At 44.1% G+C, this 25,150-nt stretch overlaps 1 protein-coding gene across 3 annotated transcripts; it reads left to right on the top strand.

Moving 5' to 3' along the window:
- Positions 1 to 6,123: 6,123 nt before the first annotated feature.
- LOC100843521 (importin beta-like SAD2) lies at positions 6,124 to 23,847 on the top strand. Of its 3 annotated transcripts, none has more exons than XM_024455644.1 (22): positions 6,124 to 6,478; positions 7,330 to 7,465; positions 7,544 to 7,628; positions 8,365 to 8,517; positions 8,879 to 9,041; positions 9,123 to 9,307; positions 9,382 to 9,555; positions 10,040 to 10,185; positions 10,271 to 10,394; positions 10,477 to 10,657; positions 13,760 to 13,919; positions 14,005 to 14,046; positions 14,122 to 14,240; positions 14,334 to 14,532; positions 15,042 to 15,173; positions 16,931 to 17,034; positions 17,123 to 17,302; positions 18,505 to 18,644; positions 18,740 to 18,879; positions 19,197 to 19,342; positions 22,883 to 23,015; positions 23,101 to 23,847. In XM_024455644.1, the coding sequence occupies exons 1-22, from the start codon at positions 6,389 to 6,391 to the stop codon at positions 23,250 to 23,252; spliced, it is 3,084 nt and encodes a 1,027-aa protein (XP_024311412.1). In that variant the 5' UTR covers positions 6,124 to 6,388; the 3' UTR covers positions 23,253 to 23,847. The 3 variants fall into 3 exon arrangements, with proteins under 3 accessions (XP_024311412.1, XP_003579561.1, XP_024311413.1); XM_003579513.4 differs by having other exon boundaries at positions 7,541 to 7,628; XM_024455645.1 differs by having other exon boundaries at positions 7,541 to 7,628; positions 23,088 to 23,250.
- Positions 23,848 to 25,150: the final 1,303 nt, after the last annotated feature.

Genomic DNA, 25,150 nt, shown 5'->3' with positions numbered 1-25,150 from the left:
TCAAAGTCGGCAGGAGTGAGTTTTCCACTGTCGGGCATGAAGGAGAAGAAATCTCGGCCAGGGGCTGGATAAGAGCGCCGACCCGATATGTCAGGATAACTTGATCTCGGTAAGAGAACTCGGGGTTGTCTCGGCATCCTCCTCGGCTAAGCCCTCGTAGGCTTTAATGGTTTGTCTATGGGAAACTGTCGTGGCCCAACATTCTTCCCTGCCGAACCGCAACAGCTTCGGGACTAGTGTCGGGGGTATAACCCCGGGTAGGGTCATGACGACATGCTCTAGCCGAGATGACGGAGGCAAAGCCGGCATGGTTATGCATGCCGGCATCGTAACGTCAAACTAACACTAAGCCGGCATCCCGGGCGTATGCCGGCATGACTATCTTGTCTTATGAGTTTGCAGGATAAGAACGAGCACCTTCATCTCGGCGATGGCCGAGATCTCTCAACGGTCTTATCCTGACCACACAGTGCAGAGTAAAGCAGCGCCATCATTATCTCAGAAAAGCAGTCAGCGCTTACGTACCGGTGCCAGGTGACTGCACAAAAGAAGCACCGAAAGAGAATCTCTGACGGAAGCCGGCAGAGGATAGCTATACTCGTTGCAAGATGCCAGGGAAAAGTAAAGTTGTCTTGTCCCCTGCGGTGCTACCTGGAGGGAACCAAGCCGCGTGCCCGGCGGGGCCCAAAGAAGATGACGTTAGACTCGACCCACATGTCAGTGTGACATGTCTGTGGAGAGGGACTGAGCACTTAGACATCTAGGATTTTTCCCCTTCTTCTTCTTCTTCCTTAAGAATACAGCTCAAGGAGCGCCATTGTATAGCTTGTCTATCCCGGCTAATACAAGAAAGCAGGAGTAGGAGTCTTACCTCGGCAAGAGGACTCCGAACATGGGTAGATCTGTGTGTGCTTGTGTGATTTATGCGTGTTTCCCTCCACGTCCTCCCTCCTCCGGATCCTCCATCGTCCATCGGCCCCAAGTTAAGCCATCCTATGGCATCTACCGTGACACCGCCACGATAGATATCGAATAGTGATGTTATTAATCTCTCTACAATCTACACACATGCATCAAGTACCATCTTTCTTAGGCACTAAAATAACAGGAACAACACAAGGACTTAAGCTTACGCGAATATAACCTTTGTCGAGAAGCGGTTGTACTTGTTTCTGAATTTCCTTCATCTCGTCGGGGTTCGTACGGTATGGTGGACGATTGGGCAGCGACGCTACTGAAATCAAGTCAATTTGATGCTCAATCCCTCTCAATGGTGGCAAACCAGCGGGGACTTCATCCGAAAAACATCGTTGAATTCCTGCAAAACATGAGAAACACTAATAGGCAGCGGGGTTATATAGTTAGTAGAAAGAAGAACACCTTTGCACATAAGCACAAAAGGTTCCAAAGTAGGATCCTCGCTGAACTCTCTCAAATCTGATTTGGTGGCTAGCATTACTAAGGAATTCTCTCCCTCACTGTTTTGTTTACCACTCAAATTTGGCTTTTGGCACTCACTCACCGAATGTGGAGTCGCTCACCTATCTAATCTCTCACGCTCATTCTCACGATTTACTTCAACTTTTTGACAAGATTCATTAACAATCTGTTGTGGTGTCATAGGATGTAAGATCACCTCCTTGCCATGCCAATGGAGACTATAAGTATTAGCTCGCCCATGATGACGAACATCTCGATCTGATTGCCACGGACGTTCCAAAAGCAAATGCCACACCGTCACAGGAACCACATCACACTCAACGGTGTCCTTATATGGTCCAATCTGAAACTCAACACGCACCATGTGGCTAATCTTCATCTCGCCGTGATCACTAAGCCACAGAATATAGTATTGTTTGGGGTGCGGTAAATACTTCAACTTCAGTTTTGTGCAAAGCTCTTTACTAGCTAGATTGTGACAACTTCCTCCATTGATAATCACCTTGCATGCCTTGTCGTGTCCCACAATGACCTTGGTGTGAAACAACGGCGCTCCTCGGCCGAGCTAGGCACCACACTCAAAACTTTTGGCGTACAAACTATGGTTGGAAGATGTGTAGCATCAGCATAAACAATAGCATGGGGATCCTCCTCATCTTCCTCAAAAACAGATTCGGGATCAACCTCATCACCGGATTCATATTCACCGGTTTCTTCATTCACAAGCATAATCCTCTTATTGGGGAAATCTTGCTGGATATGGCCTCGTCCGCCGAAGGTATGGCAAATGATATCCCTGTTACGAGCAGGGGAATTAGAGGACGAGGCAGAACTAGTAGCGGGCTACACCGGCTTCTTGGTAGTAGAAACAGCAACCTCGGGCTTGGTGTTGAAAGTGCCACGTGACCTGGATACCGTACTAGGAGTAGACACGCTGCTCGTTGTCCATGGTGTAAAACGACCCTTGGCAGCGGTATTACGTGCGGCAAACTTCGCATCTTCCGCCAACTGAGCCTCTGCTTCACGTGCTTGATGCAGCAACTCTGTGATGTCATGGTACTGATAATGCTGGACAATGCGCTTAATATTGAAGTTCAGACCTGAAAGAAAACGATGCATGGCTTGTTCAGCATCTTCACGTACGCGGGCACGCTGCATAATAAGCTCCATCTCCTGATGATAGTCATCCACTGACTTGGTACCTTGCTTCAAATTCTGCAACTTATCATAAATAGAACGGGTGTAGTTGCGTGGAATAAAACGCTCACGCATCTCTCTCTTCATAGACAACCAAGTGACAATAGCGGGCAATCCTTCCTCTTCTCGTGTTTGCACAAGGTTCTCCCACCATAGCAAAGCATAACCATCAAATTCAGAGGACGCCAACTTGATCTTTCTATCTTCGGTGTACTCATGCATGCGCCATAACTTCTCAACCTTCAGCTCCCAATTGAGATACTCTTCAACATCAGTGGAGCCTTCAAACTTTGGAATTGTAAACTTGGGCATGCCCAAGCCATCATCATCATGATGGTGTGGCTTCCTGAAATCACCGTCAACATCATGATCAGCAAATCCACGACCATGCGGACCACCACCACGACCACCCATCCAGCGACGATTGGGAATGTCATCGTGCACTCGGCAATCACGATTGACTTGCTGAAACCGTTAACGTTGACTGCCGTCATCCTCACGAGCATGGACACTCTCTTCATCGCCTTGCAACCCATCCAAAGTGGTTTAAATAGCATCAATGGACCGCTGGAGCGCGTCAACCGATTGCTGCAACGCGGTGAGAGATTGATGCGTGTCATTCACGGTCTTCTCTGTATTGTCCACCTTCAGCTCCATGTTCTACACTTGCTCTGCGAGGGGATCAATATTGAGGCCGAGTTGACGCTGAAAGTGCATACAAAGCGCCTCATATTGATAGAACTGCACCAGGGCTGTAGCATCTTGCTTCTTCGCCACATCGTACTGATCAGCTTCTATAGCCATGGTAGACACAAAAACAGCAGCAACCAAGTGTGTATATATATATGTGGAAACACTCAACTCACTCAAAATTGAAAATAACAAGGTATCTTACCGTTCCGAAGTGAATTGAAAAAGCTACTTATCACCGCGGTGGCTGAAACACACGGGTGTGTGATCAAGCGAATTTTATGGGTCAAGACTATCACACGACAACTAAGGTGTATAAGGTGGAGCTTGGTTGGGATACCTAACAACACCAAATTACAAGGCCTAGTGCTGATCGTATGACTCAACTCACAAGGGAAAGACAGACGGTGGAGATAATTGGGGCAAATGCAACTACATGGAAGAGCTGAAAATATGATATACGTCGGAGGAAAGCTCGTGTTGCAATGCACAAGGAGAGACACTAGCAAAAGCTACGTCGCTGCGTGAAAACAACAAATTTTGGATCACAAATTTTCCGCTAGAACGGCGGATAGCTAAAAACAATTCCGGAAGTGTAAAAATAGTAGAGGCTCGAAAAAATTTCGGAGAGGTTTCCAGACTCTTTTTTTTTTGGCTCTCCCCTCCTCTTTCCTTGTGTCCGAAACTTTCCGGAACTCGGATCAACTTACAGATCGGATACTAAAAGGAAAAACAAGAGCAGCCCGTAGAGCAAAAGATATGCTAGTCTCAAATAAGTAAGTTTACACAAAGAAGAAAAGGCTATCACTCGGAAACCAAAACGTATTCGGACTCGACAACTCGGATTGGAAAGGGAAACCGACCCCCAACTGAAGCCAGATAGAACTCGGATTGGAAAGGAAAACCGATCTAAGTGTTGGACACAGAAACAGCAAACCGACTTGGAGTAGGACTCGAACACAAACTGATCTCGCCGACTCCGACTAGAACAAGGAGAAAAACCAATCTGGTGGATCCGAACAAAGACTCGGAAACAAACCTATAAGATCAACTAAACGGAAGAAAAGGATACGCAAAGGAAAACGACCAGCAACTAAACACAAGTAAAAACGGTGCAACTAAGGCTATGGCAAAATCTAACCTAAATTTTTTTGTATGTCCTTTTCTGGATAGAATGAAAACCAAATCTAACTACGGGTAAAATTATGCTCACCGAGTAAACAATGGAAATCTGATACCAAGATGATAAGGGTGGCCCGATCTTCTCAGAGAGCAACGTGCATAACTTGTATGATTCTACAAATCTTCCGGCTGTTCACTCGCCGCCGCACGACAAACTTGCAACCCAATGGAAATTCGCAACATCACACATTTGCGTAGTAGTCCGCCAACCACAAGCTGTTTCGCAATCTTCCAATTCTCAGTGGAACGACAGATTACGCTCGAAATTTCAGTAGATAAAAACACCCAATCGAAACGAGTATGGTGTATAGGATTTCAGATGAATGCTTCTCACAATTAACCATACCCTCGAAAATAGCTAAAACGTGATCTAACCCTAACCCTAGGCTTTCCCCTTGTATATATAGGCGAGGGGCAGCCAAACACGCAAACGGACTCAGACTCAGACTCAAACTAGGTTCGACTCAGACACATACAGGCAATCCGAATGGGACTTGGCTTAAACGAGAACTCGCAGGTCCGGGCACCCCTTAGACGTGTCGGACTTGTCGTAGGCTGTCCTGGTGCGCCTCATACTTGTACTCAACTTGTGGTGGGCAGATCATTTTTGTCGTTGGCTGCCCCTTGCACACAAGTTATTATTCTAGCGATTTGTATCCTCCATCTTCATTTGTGGTATGCCTGCCTCCCTCTCCTCGCTCACGCATATCTTGATGTTGGATAACAACACATGATAATCCTCGCACGCGGCCTACTCTGCTCCACGCTCCACGGTTGCCTCAGCCTCAAATCTGATTACACAAAGATACAAAAACTTAGACAGTATAAAATTCTCATCAATAGAAACATTAGGTGCAGTTAGGAGTGAGTTCACCTGTTGTTCTAATAACTTGGCACGTGCTCGTGTAATTGGTCTAATGCGTAGATCATTGGGTTTATCTTGAACAGCAAGATCATCATTAGACAAAGATGACAAAGGACTAGTGATGCCCTCGTCACCCTCTGTCAATCCATCCGATTTGGCAGAGAAATCCAGATCCGTACCTTCCTCCCCTGCAGATGCAGTTTCTTGAGGTGTTCTTCCAAGCTCGGTTCAGATCTGTCAGCATGGTTAACATCATCGCCCGCCAGGGGCACTTCATTCGTCTGGCTCGCCATGCAGGCAACACGGCAGAGGCAGAGCAGGGGCGCCGAGGTGATCAGCGCAAAGCTTCCCTGAACTAATAAACGTGGAGAAAAGTAGAATTTGTGGACACAGACGTCGGCGCCGTCAGAGTATATTGGAAACCCTAGGTACACCCCTAATTAGGTCACGACTTAAGATGGATTCTTTTGGCTTAGCACATACTGGATACGGGTGTTGTTTCTAAGGAGCCCGCTGAGTCTGAAAAATTACGAAGGGACAAAAGTCGGCCTGCTCAAGCGGAACTGATGTTGAGTGTTCTCTGGCCCGCCCCCGCGGCCAGTTTCGCCCGGAGCAGCGCGGCGCGGCGCACGGAATCCAGAAACAGTAGCGGTCGACGGTCGTGCCCGCAGGCCGGGCCTGCTCGGGTGTAGGCCGAGCAAAACCCCTTGACCAAACCCTAGAGTTAAATACCGTCCCCCCCCCCCCTTCCCCCACCCACACCGATCTACTCCTCCCTTTCTCTGCCTCGGGCACGCACGGCCCCGCGCGGCGCGCACGCACGCTTCTCTCCTCCGAAGTCTCCGCGAGGCCAGAAGTGTGAGGACGACTCCACGCCCCCGCCCACCCACTCTCAATCCTCCCTCGTCGCCGATCAAGAACCCTGTCTCGGGGTTCCGGCCTCGCCCACGGCCCTGGCTCCTCGCCGCCCTGCCGCTGCTGCCGTCGGTGCTCGAGGTCAGCCTGGCCGCGGCGATGGATCTGACCAACCTGACACTAGTGCTTCGTGCGGCGCTCAGCCACGCCCCCGAGGAGCGCAAAGCCGCTGAGGCCAGCCTCAACCAGGTTAGCGCCCCACTGCCGCCTTGATCACGCTCTATTCTCTCTCGCCCCGCTGCTCGTGTCGACGCACTATCGGGTTTCCTGCGGTGGTTGCCGCGCTGTAATGGATCGGATTCGACTGGGGTGGTGGTTCGTTCGGTCACTTTTTGGCGAATTGGTTTCCAGAGCATTCCGCCACTTTTTGGCGACTTTCACTTTCAACCCGATTCACTGCCGCGTTTCTCCGTGCTTGGGTTTGACCTTGAAATCCCGCTCAATCGAATCACTCGCATTACTACATCAGTAATATTTCTTGGTTCCATATCCACTCGGTTGTTGTTGCTATATTGTATGAGCTGGACTTCTGTGCTGGTTTGTTGCTTGCTGCACAATGCCATGTAGTTGGATTTAATTAGTTTCCTAGCTCATACAGATGTTCTAGTTCGCATATTGACATCCAGCTCATGGACATCTCATAGATGGTGGCTTATCAACCTGTTCAATCAAGTAGACTGGCATTAAAGCTGAAACATGGTAGGATCCCCAAATTTTATATGTATTAAGGGGCCTCCAATGATTCTGCACAAGTTATCTTATTTCAATCATCATTTTTGCAGCAAAAGGCTTTCTACTGTGATAATACCGTATACTTAGTGATTGTGCCGTTTCTAAATACCATATACTCAGTGATTACTTGGTAAATACCCAAAGGAACAAAGTAGAGTGTTCTAAATGATGCGACCTTACCTTTAGTACTGGTCATTGTTATTCAGAATTTATCTGTGTTTTTCTTCTATAAATCATGTTGCTGCGATGCTTTACATATGTGCTTTTTAGTTTGGACCATTGTACTGAAGCTCCTGTGGTTCCTGCAGTTTCAGTATACCCCACAACATCTGGTGAGATTGTTACAGATAATTGTGGATGGAAATTGTGATATGGCTGTCAGACAGGTCGCAAGCATTCACTTCAAGAACTTTGTTTCAAAAGCCTGGTCACCTATTGATCCTGGTGCGTCAAGGGCAGTAGTCGAGCACTAATTCCCGTATGTGTTTCTACAGCTTACGATGTTTTCCCTTTATGTAGAAGAAACGCGAAAAATTCCAGAAGATGACAAGTCCATGGTTCGTGAGAATATACTGGGCTTTGTAACTCAATTGCCTCCGCTGCTAAGGTAAATAACTTTGTTGCAATCCACCTTTTTTTCTTCTAAGATTTTTTTTTCCTGTCATAGCCTCTTGCAAGAGTTGTGGTGCCAAATGTGTCTGGTATATGGGCATTTTTTTAACCAGATAAACTGAATTCTGGGACACTGGCCATTGCCCCCCACCCTTGCTGCTCTCTTCTCCTTCCTGTTGCTACAGCTCCCATCTGCTCCGCGACCGTGCCTGCTCTCTCCCTCCTCTCAGGTGGCCTTGCCAGCTGGAGGGTGAGGAGGAGGGAGGGTCTGGCAAATTCCCTCTCCTTTTATATTCCATCGTTGCCTTAGGGGCGTTTTTTTGAAGGAGTATGCTACCGGAGAGGTGGGTCTGGCGGCTCTTCTTGACTGGAGATCTTGCCCTCGCGTTGGCGCCGGTTTTGCCAGAGAACACGCCCTAGGCTTGGTCTCTACTCCTTTCTCCTTTCTACTCTATTTGGTGATTGTGGCGTTGATCTTGGTGTTAGTGAAGTCAGATCCATGTGTGCCCCACTTTTCCTTTTTATTCTTCAATAAACCCCCTTGTTCAAATTGATTCAAGCTTGTGGTTCTTCAAATCGTTGATGCCTGTTAATCTTTGCACTGGCCTTCTTGTACAGCCTTGTGGCTAGGCAGGTTTGAGTTTGATCTAAGCCATGGTTGCATCTTATTCTTCATTGTTGATGTTAGGGAAACATATGGATAATTGACAAATCTTTCATAACTATCTTAGAGCACAGCTTGGAGAAAGTATCAAGACCTTGATCCTTGCAGATTATCCTGAGCAGTGGCCTAGTCTTCTACACTGGGTTACACATAACCTTGAATCACAGGATCAAATTTTTGGAGCTCTATATGTGCTAAGGATCCTGTCCAGGAAATATGAGTTAGTATATGCTCCACCTTTTCCTTCTATTTATTTGCTTAATAGTTGCATTTCCAGTAATTCTGCTTTGACATGTTTTGATTCCATAACTCAAAATAACTAAAGATTTATTTGTGTTGCTTTTGTTGTGAAACTTTGTCTACACATTTTAATTTTTTCTGGAAGAGTGCTGTGGAGATTGTCTACAGGGAACACAGAGCAATATTGTCAAGATAGCATTGTTATTTTAGATTTCTGCTTAGATGAAGGATGCAGAACATAAATTTTGTACAATGAAGCTTTTGCTTGATGACATCACAAAACGATGATTGTGTTCCATTTATATGAACTAGCACAATTATCTTATTTATTCATGGCTTAGGTTCAAGTCAGAGGAGGAAAGGATACCCTTGCATCAAATTGTTGAGGAGTGTTTCCCTCGTTTGTTGAATATATTGAGCACACTTGTCCAGATTGCCAATCCTCCAATTGAAGTAGCTGACTTGATCAAGCTGATCTGCAAAATATTCTGGTCCTCAATTTATGTATGTTCCTGGCCTTATAAAATTATGTTTTCTTCCCAGTTTTTCTACTCTGCTTATGTTCTTGTCATATACTTTGTGCAGCTAGAAATTCCAAGGCAACTGTTTGAACCAAATATCTTCAATAGATGGATTGTTCTATTCTTAAACTTGTTGGAAAGGCCAGTTCCAGCGGAAGGGCAACCACTGGATGCTGATGCTAGGAAAGCTTGGGGCTGGTGGAAAGTCAAGAAATGGATTACCCATATCTTGAACCGCCTATACAGTCGGTCAGTATGGAATTGACTTGTTACTTAAGTTGCTAATCATTGTTTTGACCTTGTTTTCTGATTGTTATTGACAGGTTTGCTGATATGAAGGTTCATAAACCAGAGAGCAAAGCTTTTGCTCAAATGTTTCAAAAGAACTATGCTGGAAAAATTTTGGGATGTCATTTACAGCTGCTCAATGCAATCCGTACTGGTGGCTATTTGCCCGATAGGGTTATCAATCTCATCCTTCAATATCTTACAAACAGGTATGTCAGGTTTTTCTTTTCTAGCAGCATGATGCAATTCCAAACTAGCTTGCTTAATTATGATTGCATTTTATCCTTTGTCTCTGTCTTTACTTATTTCTGGATGTCTCTCAGAGCTTGCTGTGAGCGTCTCTCTAGCTCTGTTACATAATTCCAGTAACACAATTTGCTATGCTGAGTACTAATGTCACAAATTTGGCTTCGAATTTCCTAAGGATGAAGAATTTGGCATGCAGGATGTGTGTTCTGTAACTAGTTATATGTTCTTAATTTCTGTTGAAATTTCTGTTCATCTAAAAATAATGTTGAAATTTTCTAATGCTGAGTTGACATTTACTAGTTGCATGTTGAAATTTTCCTGGACATCTTTTTTTATCTGAATCTGACTGATTCTTGCATCAGTTGTTTTGTCTACCACATTTATAAAATATATATGTATCTTTGAGATGATAGGTGACTGCCTGTGGTTGCATTTTTCTTGCAGTGTAACAAAGAACAGCATGTATCAGCTGATGCAACCACAAATTGACATAATCCTGTTTGAGATAATATTTCCACTGATGTGCTTCAATGACAATGATCAAATGTTATGGGATGAAGATCCGCATGAATATGTCCGGAAAGGCTATGGTAAAATTAGCATGATCGTTAACTCGCACAAATTATTTCAGGTAGCATGCACTATATTCAGTTGCTTTTATTATTTTGCATTCAGATATAATTGAAGATTTGTATAGTCCTCGAACAGCCGCTATGGATTTTGTGAGTGAATTGGTAAGGAAACGGGGAAAAGGCAACCTACAAAAGTTTGTCCATTTTATTGTGGAGATATTTAGGAGGTATGTGTCATTCTTGTGAGTTGTGACCTATTTTGTGTGCCTCAGCCTTTATGAACTATCTTATACCAGAAAACCTTGGCAGGTATGATGAAGCATCTGTTGAATTGAAGCCATATCGCCAAAAAGATGGTGCACTTCTTGCCATTGGGACATTATGTGATAGATTGAAACAAACAGATCCATATAAGGCTGAGCTGGAGCGAATGTTGGTTCAACATGTCTTTCCAGAATTCAGTAGTCATTGTGGACACTTGCGCGCGAAGGTACTGTGCTCAAACATGGCTAGCAGTTCGACCTCTTTTGTGTATACCACTTCCCATTTCTGCTTCCCTTCTTCACTTATAGAAGTTGGAAATATACTTCTATGCCCCTGAAATTTGTACCACCTCAAACCCGAAATAGTTAGAATGTTTACTTACACTGTATCCAAGATCCTAATTTTTCAACTAATTTTCTAAGTACTATGCTTGTTGTGATCGTGGGTGCACAGAATAGCAGAAGATAGGCATAAACGTGAACGCATTGGATAGATTTTGTTGGAGATAGGAAGACTGATTAAAAGGAATAAATCAAGTAGTATGTATCTTCGTCGGATATGATTGAGTCTAATAGAAAGGGCATACTTAAATTAGGAAGAGTGCAATTAAACTAGGAAAGTAGTGGTATGGTTCAGTCTTGAGTTTGAATTGAGATCTGACTTATGGACAAGTGTGCTCAATATATTCACGCCCATGCATGGCCGTCTTGCCATCCCCAGCCACCACTCCGCCTGGCCTCCACGCTCCATCCCGCAGCACCACGCCACCATCCCGCGCCCCTGGTTTTGAAAACCGGACAGGACCGGCGGTCCGATCGGAAAAAACCGGAACCGCAGCTCCCAGCGGTCTGTTTCGTGCACTGCACCGGACGGCCAAGCGGACCGGGAAAAACCAGGTGAACCGGAACCGGGCGGTTTCGCTCGAACCGCCCGGTTCACTTGCCGTTCCCCGTCTCGCCGGATCCCACGCCCGCCCGCCGCCGCGCCTGGCCGCCCCGAGCACCGGCAGCCGCGCGCCAGCGGCGGCCGCCGCCCCCTCCCCACACCCGCTCGCCGCCACCAGCACCGGCCGCCGCGCCCCTCCCCGCGCCCGCTCGCCGCCACCATCACCGGCCGCTGCGCGCCTCGCCGCACCCGCTCGCCGCTCTCGGCGCCGGCCGCCGCGTGCCTCGCGGCCCGCAGCGCCGCCAGGCCGCTCACTGACGCACCTCGAGTGGGAATTTTTTTTGCAGTATTTAGTTAAAATAGATTATTTTATATATCTTAAAAAACCAGACCGGTTCAACCGGTGAACCGGCGGTTCGACCGGAAAAACCCGAACCGAGAGGCTAGCCGGTTCGATTACCGGTCCGGTTTTCAAAACTAGGCCCGCGCCCCAAGTCGTCTTATATAAATGACTAGCAGGTAAGGGCATACGCAATAGTAGAGTCAGTACTGGCTCTCGATGTCAGGTAGTCAACAGTAAAATAACGCGTGCAATGGCTTGTGTCTTTAAACTGACTCTAGATGAGTTCTTAGCATTAAATGCGATGTTATACAATGGTTAAAAGGTCGACTCTTAGCTGACTCTTAATTGATTCCTGCCTTAAGTGTCTGACTATTCACGAAGAGTCAATTCTCTCCTCTCCTATTTCTCTTACTTCCACATCAACTAATGTCAAATAGGAGTCAATCAGAGTCAGCCTTTGCAGATGCCCTAAGAGCATCTTCAGCAGTAGCCCCTAAAACAGGGCCCCTAAACAGCATAAAGGGGTTCTCCTATTTTTTAGGGTTTCAAAAATTACAAGGAGCTTCAGCAATGGCCCAGGCCCCTATTCCACAGCCCTTTTTTTCTTTGACATGTGGGACCTACTTGTCAGGGACTAGTATTTTATTTATTTATTTATTCTTTCTTCTCCACAAGCACTCCTCACATGTGGAGACGATGCGGCCAGAGGAGCGTAGGGGGTGGGCCGGAATTGTGACGTCGTGGGGTGGTGGCAGTGCTGCAAAGGCATCTGCAAAGGCTGACTCTGATAGGGGCATGGGCGGAGGGGAGGATAGGGGCTCCCCAAGGGACCCCTAGGAAAGGGGCTTCAGGGGGTGTTTTAGGGGCCTCCCTAAAATAGTGACCCTAGTAGGGGCCCTGCTAAAGACATTTTTTGGATCTGGCCCCTAAAAAGTGAATAGTTTTAACCAATCAACCAATAATGAAAAGTTTCCCAAAGCCTCGGAGCCTCTCTAATCATGTCAAGGACAAGCCTGCCGCTAGATTGTTGAGGGTGAGTGCCCTATCCTGGTCAGAATACGGACTGAACTATTTCCTAATAGACCCAATCGTATCAAACCAGGATACATATTACTTGATCTAAACATGATCTATCCAATGCCTTCACGTTTATGCCTATCTTCTGCTGCCCCCATGACCGTAACACTACACCCCCTTTCGCCAGAGAGCATGTCCTCGTGCTGTCAGCTAGCTCCAAGGACCAAGGCCTTGATGGCCCCACTTTTGTCAGAGAGACCTGCATGAATTTTCCATGTGGATGTTGAAAATGGAGATGATGGCGCACCCTTCATTCTCTTGTAGTCTTGTGTGCCCAGCTCATCTGCACTCTCTGCCTTCTTCAGTTTGTCCGGATCTCTTTGTGGCATGTAGTTCCTTCCTCTAGAAGTGCAACATGGCTTTATGTAGAGATTGATACTATTTCTGACTCCCATGCAAAGAGAAACCAATGTACAAATGTATGGGGCTGCTTAATGCTCAGCTTGCACACATCCTTGTTCAAGCCCTCCAGCTCCAAAGCATCTGACACGGGCCATATGCGTGCATATGCCTCTGCATACATGCCTGCATGTGTGTTGCATGACCGGACGACCCGCCACTCGAGCGCACCCTGTCTGAGACGCTGCTTGTGATTGCTCTAACGCCGTCGGAGATGATCGTGCCGCTGCCCGCTGCACGACTGCCATCTCTCTTGACTGCAAATTGTGACCGCTGTTGCCACATTTGAAATGATTATTATCTTTAGGAGACATTTTATTCAAATTCGTCTACAGAGCACTTAATTTGCTCTGTTATAATTAATATAAGTTTGCTATCTACTCCCTCCGATCCATAAAAAGTGTCGCCACTTAGTACAAAATTTGTACTAACTTAGTACAAAATGGACGATACTTTTTATGGATTGGAGTGAGTACTATTTAGGATCGATTTTGTTATTTTTCTTTATTTCTGTTACGGTGTTCTAGTTTAGTTAAAAAAAATCATTGCTCCTAATTTTTCCTAGATATACTCACTACTTTTGTTCACATCAAGCTAATGCATTATATGGGTAATAATAAATAGGCAGCATGGGTTGCTGGGCAGTATGCGCACATCAACTTCTCAGACCAGGATAATTTTCGCAAAGCTATGCATTGTGTTATATCTGGTTTGCGTGATCCAGAACTTCCTGTCAGGGTTGATTCAGTCTTTGCTCTCCGTTCTTTTGTCGAAGCATGCAAAGGTAAGTTTCATTCCATTTCCTAGGTTCTTAGTCACTTGTTGATCTTGTTTTATTTGTTCATTACAAGTCCTATCTTGTTCTACAGATCTAGATGAGATCCGTCCAATTCTTCCTCAGCTTCTTGATGGTAGGAACTACTTTCTTCAACCTTGTTATGGATGTCGTTTTGTCTTGGTTTAATTGTTTTTTATTTTATTTGCAGAATTTTTTAAGCTTATGAGTGAAGTTGAGAATGAGGACCTTGTTTTCACTCTTGAGACAATTGTTGATAGATTTGGTGAAGAGATGGCACCATATGCGCTTGGATTGTGCCAGAGTTTGGTATGTTGCTCCTTGATTTATATTTATCTCAATATGGTTATGTGCTGCAGTGCTGCTACCTTGCTGAAACTTCATGCTTACTAATGTTGATAGGCTGCTGTCTTCTGGAGATGCATGGCTAGTTCAGAAGCTGATGATGAGGTTGAGGACTCTGGGGCTTTAGCTGCTGTAGGTTGCTTGCGTGCTTTAAGCACAATCCTTGAGTCCGTTAGCAATCTTCCCCATCTTTTTATCCAAATAGAGTCCACTTTGTTGCCTATTTTGCGCAGGATGTTGACTTCAGATGGTCAAGGTATATGTATTGTCTGATTATTATAATGGATGTGTTACATTTCAAGGATAATATAGTCTCAACTATAGCTGTTTGCAAATCAATTTGTAGTTACGCCTTACTTGAATTCTTGGTTGTTTAGGGTGTTGGTACTTTTGAGGTGTAGTAAAAGCAATCTTTTTTAAGAAAGTGAGAAGCAAGCCTTTCAATTCGTTAGAAGCCTGTAGGTAGTTACAATTACTCAATTAGCTTCTATCCCTTCCCCTGTATTAGCTACTCCCTCCGATCCTAAATTGTTGTCGAAATATTACATGCATCTAGACACTTTTTAAGAATAGATACATCCATATTTGGGCAAATTTGAGACAAGAATTTAGGATCGGAGGAATAGTAAAGATGCAAGAACTCAAATAATTATCAGATGTTTGATAGAGATATTTTGTTTATATGTTAATATCAGTTTTGATTTTATAAACTTGACTGTTCCTTTTACTTCAAATTTGCTGATGCAATTTGACTCTGTTTTGCAGATGTTTATGAAGAAGTTCTAGAAATACTGTCCTATATGACGTTTTACTCCCCAGCAATATCATTGAACATGTGGAGCTTGTGGCCGGTGATGATGGAGGCTCTAAATGATTGGGCCATTGATTTCTTTGGGAGTAAGTCTAGTTTTGGATGGGTTGCTGTTAAATTTGCTGTATGCTGGATTGCTGGAAATTAAATTTTAGATCATTCACATTGCAGGCTTTCTGGTAGTTACACCATCTGTGTCGTAGTAGTTAGCACTCTTGACCCAAAAATTTCTGTCCAAATGTGTGGCACTTTCATAATTCTGAGTCATTGTTCCTAGATCAACCTGATTACACCCCTCACTGTACTTTCCTTGTTAAGTGCTTGAGATATAACGGGATTGTTTGTCACATTTCATCCAAAACTTGGATTACTTTGTTTGTCTGGTTTGGTTAAAAGTGCTAACTAGTTGGGAACAAAGGGACTATACTATCTTTGTGTTGACGTCTTCATTGAAATTTTGAAATCATGCTACTTCTTTTTTAGTGAAAGACACCATGCTACATGTTATTATATAATTTCTCATTTCCTTTGTTTTGTTCTGCTTCTTTGCTAATTTAATATTTTCATGATTTTGCCATCCTCATCATCAACCTTGTAAAATCTTTACTTGAAAGTATTTATCTGTTTATTTAGTGATTGTATCCTACATTATCCATTGAATGGGTTTGTAAAGTGTACATCATAAGGTATATCAAATTGGTAAGATTGATATATTCACTGTTCCGTATATAGGCTTTACGCTAGACTAAATAACGAAAACCATCGGGTTCATGTCACATATGCCGCTGTGAAGTCACATGTCCACTCCAATCCGTGCTATAGAGAGCGCAGGGCTGATGCCGTGTAATATCGCTGGATCTGCATCAGCCTGCTCGACCAAACAGCACTTGCTGTGACATTTTGGGACCATGCTGTACAGCACCAGAGCGACACTGCATGTTGCTTTTCCATCTTGGTAGCAACTTAGCACCTAGTGGTCTCCCCAGAACAGGCTTCTTACCTAATGCCAAGAGTTATGTACATGAAGCAAATAATGATGCACACCCAAATTATGTTGCAGTGGCTACACTTGGGCGTGTCCTGCCCATAGCAAGCCACATCTGATTTTGTCCACCTGTTTGACTTCCTTATTTAACATGGCTAAAACCAGCAGCTGATGAATTGGGATCACCGAGAGGATGACACTAATGATAATCAACCAACCCACCTTAGTAAGAATTTCAACTTCCGGTTGGGTAATCGATTGGCAATTCTGTCGATGAGTGGGTGGAAGGTAGCAGTTGCCTGGAGACAAGGAGCATGGAGAGGCCCATAGGGGACTACGCAGTGTGCGCCTGCAAATCCCACTTATCGTAGGCAGTGTCTGTGAATCTGGAAAACAATATTACGCGCGCGGCCTATGCGGGCCTGCGGACGCCTGGACCTCTATCCATACAGGCCTAAACTGGAATCATGACGTATAATTTAGCATCATGGTATCTAATATCTATTGCTCGAAAAGGCTAATCCATCGGCATCGTGTTTCTCTTTTGAGATGTGAACATCAGGAATGATCATGTCTTTTGTTGCACTGTTAAACATGTTTGATATTATATATATATATATATATATATATATATATACAATTCAGGTCTGCAGGCTGTTATTATGAAGTGCTTACTTACTAACTACTCATGTATCTGCTAGGAAGCTTGTTTGCCAGCTGTTAATAGTCTTTCAAATGTAACTGGCTTGGTAGCCACTGGTTGCAATTATTATGGTGGACATTCAGAAGCAATTGCATTATACGTTATTTTGGAGACCATTTTGCAGCTCATTGTGAAATATTTTTGTTGCCTTGCAGATATTCTTGTCCCACTAGACAACTACATTTCTCGTGGTACTGAACATTTTGTTGCCTGCAAAGATCCTGATTATCAACAAAGCCTATGGAAAGGACTATCATCTGTGAGTGTGGATTAGGTGCATTCTTTAACTGCAATTTGTTCTGAATGTTTCATAATTTTGACTTACGGTTTAATGTTCACACTTCAAGGTTATGACCGACCAAAACATGGAAGATTCTGATATTGTGCCGGCACCCAAACTCATTGAAGTGTTTTTTCAAAACTGCAAAGGTCAAGTCGATCATTGGGTTGAGCCGTATCTCAGGCTTACGATTGACAGGCTCCATCGAGCAGAGAAGCCATATCTTAAATCTCTCCTTGTGCAAGTGGTAAGAAATATGTGCCTTGCCCTTCTCTCTTTGATCTAAACATGCTAATCAGCTAAAATGCTTGATTGTAGTGCAGCTGTGGGCATTTGTTGTACTCCCTGCGTCCCATATTAAGTGACTCAAATTTGTCTAAATATGGACGTATCTATATACTAAAATACGTCTAGATACATGTAATAGAAAGTCACTTAATATGGGACGGATGGAGTATTATTTTGTTTTCAGCTTTCTGTATCAGTTGTTGTGTATAAAAGTAGCATCATGTGTCACTGTAGAGTAGATTATGCAGTACTCTATAAGTAGCATCAAAATTGGTTGTGCAGCAAGGTTTTACAATCCTGAGCCAGTTCACTCTGGGCCTGCCTGTACCTCATTATTGGTCCTAATCAGTGAGAACTAGATAAAATCTTGTGAAACCTAAGCTAAACTCAAAGTATTACCAAATATTACAGTTTAAGTGCCATGTTTGCAACAAAAGGGTAATAATGAAGAAGTTTTAGCTTAGATTTGGCCTAAATTGGTGAGGCACAGACCAAATCACCATTTCTATATAAGTCCCTGTTTGGTATTTCGAGTACTTTTTGGAGTACGAAATCCACTCTGGTCCAAAAAAAGTTCGCTCTTCATCCTTTCTTCATGAAAATTGAGAAAGAGATCACTCGTACCCTTTCCTTTGCTTGGTGTGATTGTACGGGTCCCCACATAGTTTAATTGGCAGGCTGCTAGTTTCCTTCGGCTGCTAGACTTGTTCGCGAAGTTTCACATGTCTTTAGCGTTCACATTATACAGACCTTATGGATAGAGTTGATATATGATTTACGAATACACAAGTATAAAGTCAGCTAGCCAAATGCAATTGGGTAATTACATCTATTCATTTGCATGCAATCTTGTTTAATTATTTTTATATTGGCTAGTGACAAATCTTCAAAGAGTTTGAAAACTAAATTACCCTCCTAAATACTAAATGCTTTGATTCTTGCAATAATGCAAAGCTATAGTATTTGCAAGTTCGGGTACACCATAGTTACCAATTCCATGGGTTATAGGCCCCTTGATAGTCATGTACTCATGTTAAGTCAATCTCATCAGCGAAGTGCATGTTCTAACCATTAGTTCAAATTTGAACTAAAACCATGACAAGAATTATGGAACGGAGGGAGTAAGAACCTATATCTAACTTCATCCAATGCCAACTGCAGATAGCTAATGCGTTCTACTACAATCCTTCACTGACACTGGCAATGTTGCATAAACTTGGAGTTGCAACACAAATTTTCAATCTTTGGTTTGTCATGTTACAACAAGTAAAAAAAAACGGCAAGCGGGTGAACTTCAAAAGGTTTGTTTTGTTAGCTCATGATGGTAGGATTATATATACTGTTGTGTTTTATATGACGTCTTGGCTCAAGAAATGGTGTTTTGCTTTATTTGCAGAGAGCATGACAAGAAAGTCTGCTGCTTGGGATTGATTTCACTTATTAGCCTTCCAGCTAATCATATTCCAGCAGAGGCTTTGGAGCGCATTTTCAAAGCAACACTCGAGCTGCTTATCGCGTACAAGGATCAAGTTGCAGGTGCAAATCTCTTGTTTATTGTATAATACTCCGCTGAACCGCTAGCCCTTTAGGAATTATTATGCTCCTGACATTAAACATGGACTTAAGCTGTTACCTTGTACAGTATTCTTAAAAAAAATAAAAACAGTAGAGTGGTCTACCACTGTATATTCATTAAATTAAATAATAAGGTGATTTTGTTAGAGGCAAAGAAAAGAAAGAGCATCTAAGACTTCAAACATTATTTTTACTTGTATACTAGTACTATAGTACAAAAATTTAGTGTTTATATTTCTTCTTCTGTTTAATCTCAATCTTTTGCTTTTATAAACCAGAATCTAAGAGGCAAAATGATACTGCTACTGATGATCTGGATGAATTTGATGCCGATGAAGAAGAGGATGAGGACGATAAGGATATGGGGGTCAATGATGAAGATCAGGATGAAGTAACTAGTCTCAGTATACAGAAACTTGTACAGGTTTGTGTTGTGATCTTGATTCAAATATAATTTACATTCAGAGACCTTATTGTCTTGCTTTAATTTTTATTCCAGATGCTTACCATGTTAATGTTATCTTAAAATGATTGTGATGACAGAATAGTTAATGGAAATATTGCAGTCTCTGGTGAAGAGCATACTTGATGTGTTTTTCCTTCAAACTGCTACACATTAATACATAAGCCATGTTTGGTAGAGCTCCAGATCCCTCTTTTTCAGCTTCCAGCTCCTGATCCACTTCAGGATGCCGTTGGGGAGGGTTTGGCTTAACCTGTATTTTACCCTCCCCATACTCAGAAAATGAAATCCCCATGTCTACCCTCCCCGTAATTACCCATTACCCTTTTTACCCGTGACAAATTTCTCAGATCGCCGAGCATGATCCTCCTCCTCCTCGCACATAGCGGCCACGGTCCTCCTCGACCCTGATGCTTTACGCGCTGCTGGCGTGCGCGGAGGCCAGCAGCAGGCTGGTGCAGGCTAACTTCTTGTCGCCTGCAGTGGCGCAATCTCGTCCAAGATCAGCATCATGAGAACTTGTCGACCGATGCAGCGCTAGTATCGCTTGCCGCGTCCCAGGGAGGCGCCAGGCGGCGCGGCGCCAAATTCGACGAGGCCTTCGCTCGCCGTGTCTTCCACTTCCGCCCGAGCATGACAACCCCCTCCTCAGCGGTACTGGCGATTTTGATTTGAGGATCGAGGGGCGGAGCGAGTCTGATTTTCAGATTGAGGGATGAAGTGATTTTGATTTGGGGATCGAGGCAGGGACGAGCGAGCTGGATTTGGGGACGAAGCATTTGGGAATGGAGGCCTGGCGACCTGGATTTGGCGATTGGGGAATCGTGGATAGTGCCCATACCCTCCCCGACTTGGCTGGGCAAAAAAATTCTCGCCCATACCCGACTCGTTCGTTTGGGTATGGATAAGGCAGTGGGTATCAGGTACCCAGCGGCATCTTGAGATCCACTCTTTAGGATCTGGATCAGTCTTATGAAAGCATTGGGTTATCAGGTTGGTTGTAGAAACCATGGTTTTCAAAGCGTCGAAGCGCCCAGCGACGTCAAGGCGTCGTTCTCGCCTTAGAATTCGAACTAAAGCGTCCAGGGGCGTCGTTTAGGCGCTGAAATTGCCGCTTCGCTCGTTTCTGGACGCTGTCGATAGAAGGTTGTCGGAGCACGGGTCCCCGGCACCGGGGATGTTGGACACCCCCTTGTTGTTCGGTGAGGGGCGAGGCGAGCGCTCCGGTGATCGCCGACGTGACAAAAGACACGAAGTGTAGACAATCGGATTTACCCAGGTTCGGGCCTCCCGGAGGTGTAACGCCCTACGTCCTGCCTTTGGTTGTATTCACGAATTAGTGCGCTCGGTAAGCTACTTGTCCTTCTAAGGGGTTCTGCTACAAGTGGATGCAATATTACTTGTTACTGACTAGGGTTCCAACCCTTTGACTGGTCCTCCTTTTATAGACAAGGGGATACCACAGGTGCCGATGCATGCTGCGTGACACGTTTGCTACACGCGTGTCATTGCCACAAAACTTACTCTACTGTTGATCCACGCTAGGCGCCATGCAGCGCCCAGGCCACTGTACACGGTAAATAAAATGGACTTATAGGGTAGCCGCTCTAGCCTTGCTGAGCAAGACTAGCCTTGCTGATGTGACTCCTGTCGGTGCATTAAATGCACTGCTTCTGCTGTCTCGTCCTGTCTTCACTGTTCTGCGGGTCCCACCTGCATGCCCGAGCGCGGGTTGCTGGGAGCCCCTTCCCGGCAAGCACACCCAGCCCATTGCCGGGGCAGCGTGCCTTCCTCTTTCCGGTACCTGAGTTCCCGGGCACCCACCGAAGCGGGCACCTCTCCTGTTCCAACTCTTGGCTTTGCCGTAGCCAATAACCGTCTCTTTGGGGTGGGCTCCCCGGGCTTATCCTTCCCGGGAGGCCAACCTGTGGTGGGGCTTCGTCACTTGCGACCCATGCGTCCCGTATCAGTGGGACCCCGTGGGCCAATAGTACGACAAAGGTCGAGCGGGAAACAGAAATCGGCGGGAGAAACAGAGAAATTGGGGGGGAAACAGACCGGGGGGAGAGAGGGGAACACAGCAGTTGTATAGATCGAGGGAAAAGAGAGAGAGGAGCTAAGAGAGAGAGGAGCTCCCGCCAGATCCCATCCTCCTCCGCCGCCAGGAAGCTTCCTGCCAGATCCCATCCTCCTCTGCCGGCCTCTCCTTCTCCGGCCAAGCCTGCTCCTCCGCCGGCCCTTCCCCTCTCCGGCTAGGACCTTCCTCCGCCGGCCCTCCCTTGAGTGCTCATAGATTTGGTGGTCTGTGGGGGTGGCGGCTGCAGTTCGTGGGGACCGGGGAGCACGGGAGAGGAGAAGGAAGAAAACCCTCCGTTCAGTCCACTTAATGGGCCTTGGGCCATATTCAACAGTTCCAAAAAATGACTAAGGCGTCACCTCGCTTCGTGCTTTGAGCGCCTAGGCGTTGAGGCGCCCCCCGTCTGGATGCTTTAAAAACCATGGTAGAAACACTGGAAGAAAGGTCTGGGGGCAAAAATAGACCATACTATCCTGGCTGTAACACTTCTAATATGGTTATGTCTTGCTTCTCTTTATTTGTACATGTGGTGATGTTATTCCTTTTAAATTTTAGAATACCATATGAAATAGTCCCTCCGATCCATATTAAATGTCTCAAATTTGCCCAAATATGGATGTATCTATGCCTAAAAAGCGTCTAAATACATGTAATATTTCGACAACTAATATGGATCAGAGAGAGTATTATGGATGAGACATATACATGCATACACTAGCAAGATATATAAGTTGATTTTCTCTTCATGATTGCACTTCTCAAGGATCACATGAGCAATGCTTGTAGACATACACGGATCACCCATGTATACCATCATTGAAATTCTAAACTGTATCACGGTTAGAATATTGTTTTGCAATCTCATGGTTGCTGCAACAATCATCTTTATGGAGATTGGGTAGCGTAGTGTCTTAAGAATAATTTCCCGTTACATCTTCCGGACACAACATTTACTCTCCTGGTAAACTGGATGACACTTCTCCACAAAAGTTCAAGCAGAACAAGATTGCGTATAATCGATTCGTGTAGATGCATCATCTATTTTTGCCATACTTAACATCATAAGTATTACATGTAAACCAGCAGCGTGTCGCACTGTTAAGAAATAATTATATGGGTTAATAAGTTCTAGGATGGAAACGGTCAGTTCAAACTTTTGATAACTGTTCTTTAAAAGTAGAAACCAATCCCGAATAAAAAATAATGTAAGTCTACAACCAAGACATACTGTTCAGTGTTCAGTTATTAATTGTAGCATGACCCCACAAGAACTTGGAAAGGGCATCCAAGTGGTTGTCTGCAAAGGATGAGTGAAAGATCCCTGGGGCAAAGATGTTGCATGCTCCGTAGTATTTTGAGTATAATTTTATTTTTTGTTTTTATTAGCACCTATGCTTACTCTTTGCATGCTTCTGGTAATTCAGGCTAGAGGTTTCCAGCTCCATGATAATGATGACGACGACAACGATTCTGATGACGATTTCAGCGATGATGAGGAGCTGCAAACACCGATAGATGAGGTGGATCCATTTATCTTCTTTGTTGAAACCATCCAAGGTAAAGAAATTTTTTACCTACAAATTGTTTTTACGCTATGTACCTGCCCAAAGCTGCCTGACAAGGTAATAGTAATTTCTTTCAGCTATAAAAGCATCCGATCCAGCTAGGTTCCAGAACCTTATGCAGACTCTGGATTTCAGCTACCAGGCACTTGCTAATGGCATAGCTCAACATGCTGCGGAAAGAAAAGTTGAAATTGAGAAAGAAAAGTTGGAGAAAGCAAATGCACAGTGACAAAGTTATAGCATGGTTGTTTGTCTTTGGTTTTGTGAACAATACACAGGTCAGTATCCTGTGATTTGGTGATTGCAAGCATCGGGTTTTTGCAGCCTTGGTCAACTTGTTTTTGGAGGCCAATTTTGAGGCGCAGTTCTTGCAATAGAAGCCAGCAACAGAATCGTCGTGGATAATGTCTTGCCGATGTTGGCTTGTTGTCGGGTCGTAGTGGGATTAGAACACTACGTACTTGTTACGATGCTGTTTTGGTCCCGAGCACCATCTCCCATTGATTGATGAATATTTGTTGATGGGCCCTGTGGTGGATGCATCCCCAAGTTTGCTTAATAGTTTAGGAAGGTCGGTTGTAGAGTGTATATGATTGGGCAATCGCAGGTGGATTACCCGCAGATGGTCCATATAATTTTTTGTTTCGGGATTTAGTCAGTCGAATTTTGCCCGTACGATGTATTCAGATAGCTGAACCATGTCTCTGTCATGTGACAGCGTGGGTGGTGAAATAAGCTTTTTCATGCATGTGGTTCAGTGAGCTTGTAAGCCGGATCTGGTTATATTACCTTGCAATACATAATAGCTTTGGTAACTTAACAAATCAGGCGATCTTGGTATGTCCAACAATGTTAATTAAATATTAATTACATTTTTGGGAAGTCGAAAAGGAAACCTACAACAGCTCTTTGCATTTCACGCAGCTTTACTTTTAACCTATTGTTGCTGATATGCGTATATTCTCTAGGTTTCATAATTCTTGTCTTAAATTTGTTCAAAAATAGATGCATCTATTCTTAAAAACGTCTAGATACATGTAACATTTCGTCAAGAATTATGTATTATTCTCTTGGCTTCATAATTCTTGTCTCAAATTCTTGTCTCAAATTTGTCTAAAAATACATCTATTTTGATAAGCGTGTAGATACATGTAATATTTTGACAAGAATTATAGAATGGAAACTAGTAAGGCATGTTCAAATATTGATAACATGAAATATAATACAGGTCAGCTAGGAATCAGTTTTGTTGGCGAGGAAACCTACAACAGCTCTTTGTTCAATGACCGATAAGGATGTCATTTCACCTTATTTGGAGAACCATAAAACATAAAATATAATACGGAGTAGCTAATTTTTTGGGGATAAGTAACCTCACAGGATGGTGAAGTCTTGCCCTTCTTGGAACTGCAGAACCTGCCATGCTCAGCGCGTAGAAGGAAACAAAAACTTCCTCTCCAAACAATTCGCGCTAAAATTGATTATTGTTGCTATCCAATTCGAACTATCCATGGAGTATTAGGTGTAAAAATTTGGATATTCGTAGATGAAGAATAACTAATCTTGTCTTCGCATTCTGTGCAGTGATAGAATAAAAAATGACAAGAGCCTTTTTTTCCCGAAATCCCTAAAAAAAAAGAAATTATACCTCTTTCTATAAGATTTAATGAAAATTGATAAATCATTTAATATAATTGCTATGCTTAGTGTGTGTCTCGTTATTTTTTTCTTTAAAAAAAGAATTTTTTTGGGTAATTATAGAAAATTAACTAATAACCAACCTATTGCTTCGTATTGTCGAGATCCTAACTAAGAAGCAGTCACTATCCGCTCAAAACCCGTCAATATGGGTATTTGGTTTGGGTATGTTGGAATAGTTGGACATATTTTGAGTAACCAAATTTTCTCTCTCTCCTACCCATAATGGATTTGGGTACCTAAAATATGGGTGTGATGTTGAAGATGCTCTTATGCACTAGTAGGATGCGAGAAAATGTCACTCGATGCACATGCCATTTCACGGTTCTTACGGGTTCTTACCATGCAATGCAGTAGGAGGTGAATAGAAACCAACAGTGTCTCATCACTTGGAAGATTGGATGGAGAGATTGCCAGATGACATGAATC

Source organism: Brachypodium distachyon, chromosome 5, assembly GCF_000005505.3.
Source record: "Brachypodium distachyon strain Bd21 chromosome 5, Brachypodium_distachyon_v3.0, whole genome shotgun sequence".
NCBI classification, from domain to species: Eukaryota; Viridiplantae; Streptophyta; class Magnoliopsida; order Poales; family Poaceae; genus Brachypodium; species Brachypodium distachyon.
The sequence above is the reverse complement of the archived record's forward strand: the minus strand, read 5'-3'. Positions and strand labels throughout refer to the sequence as shown.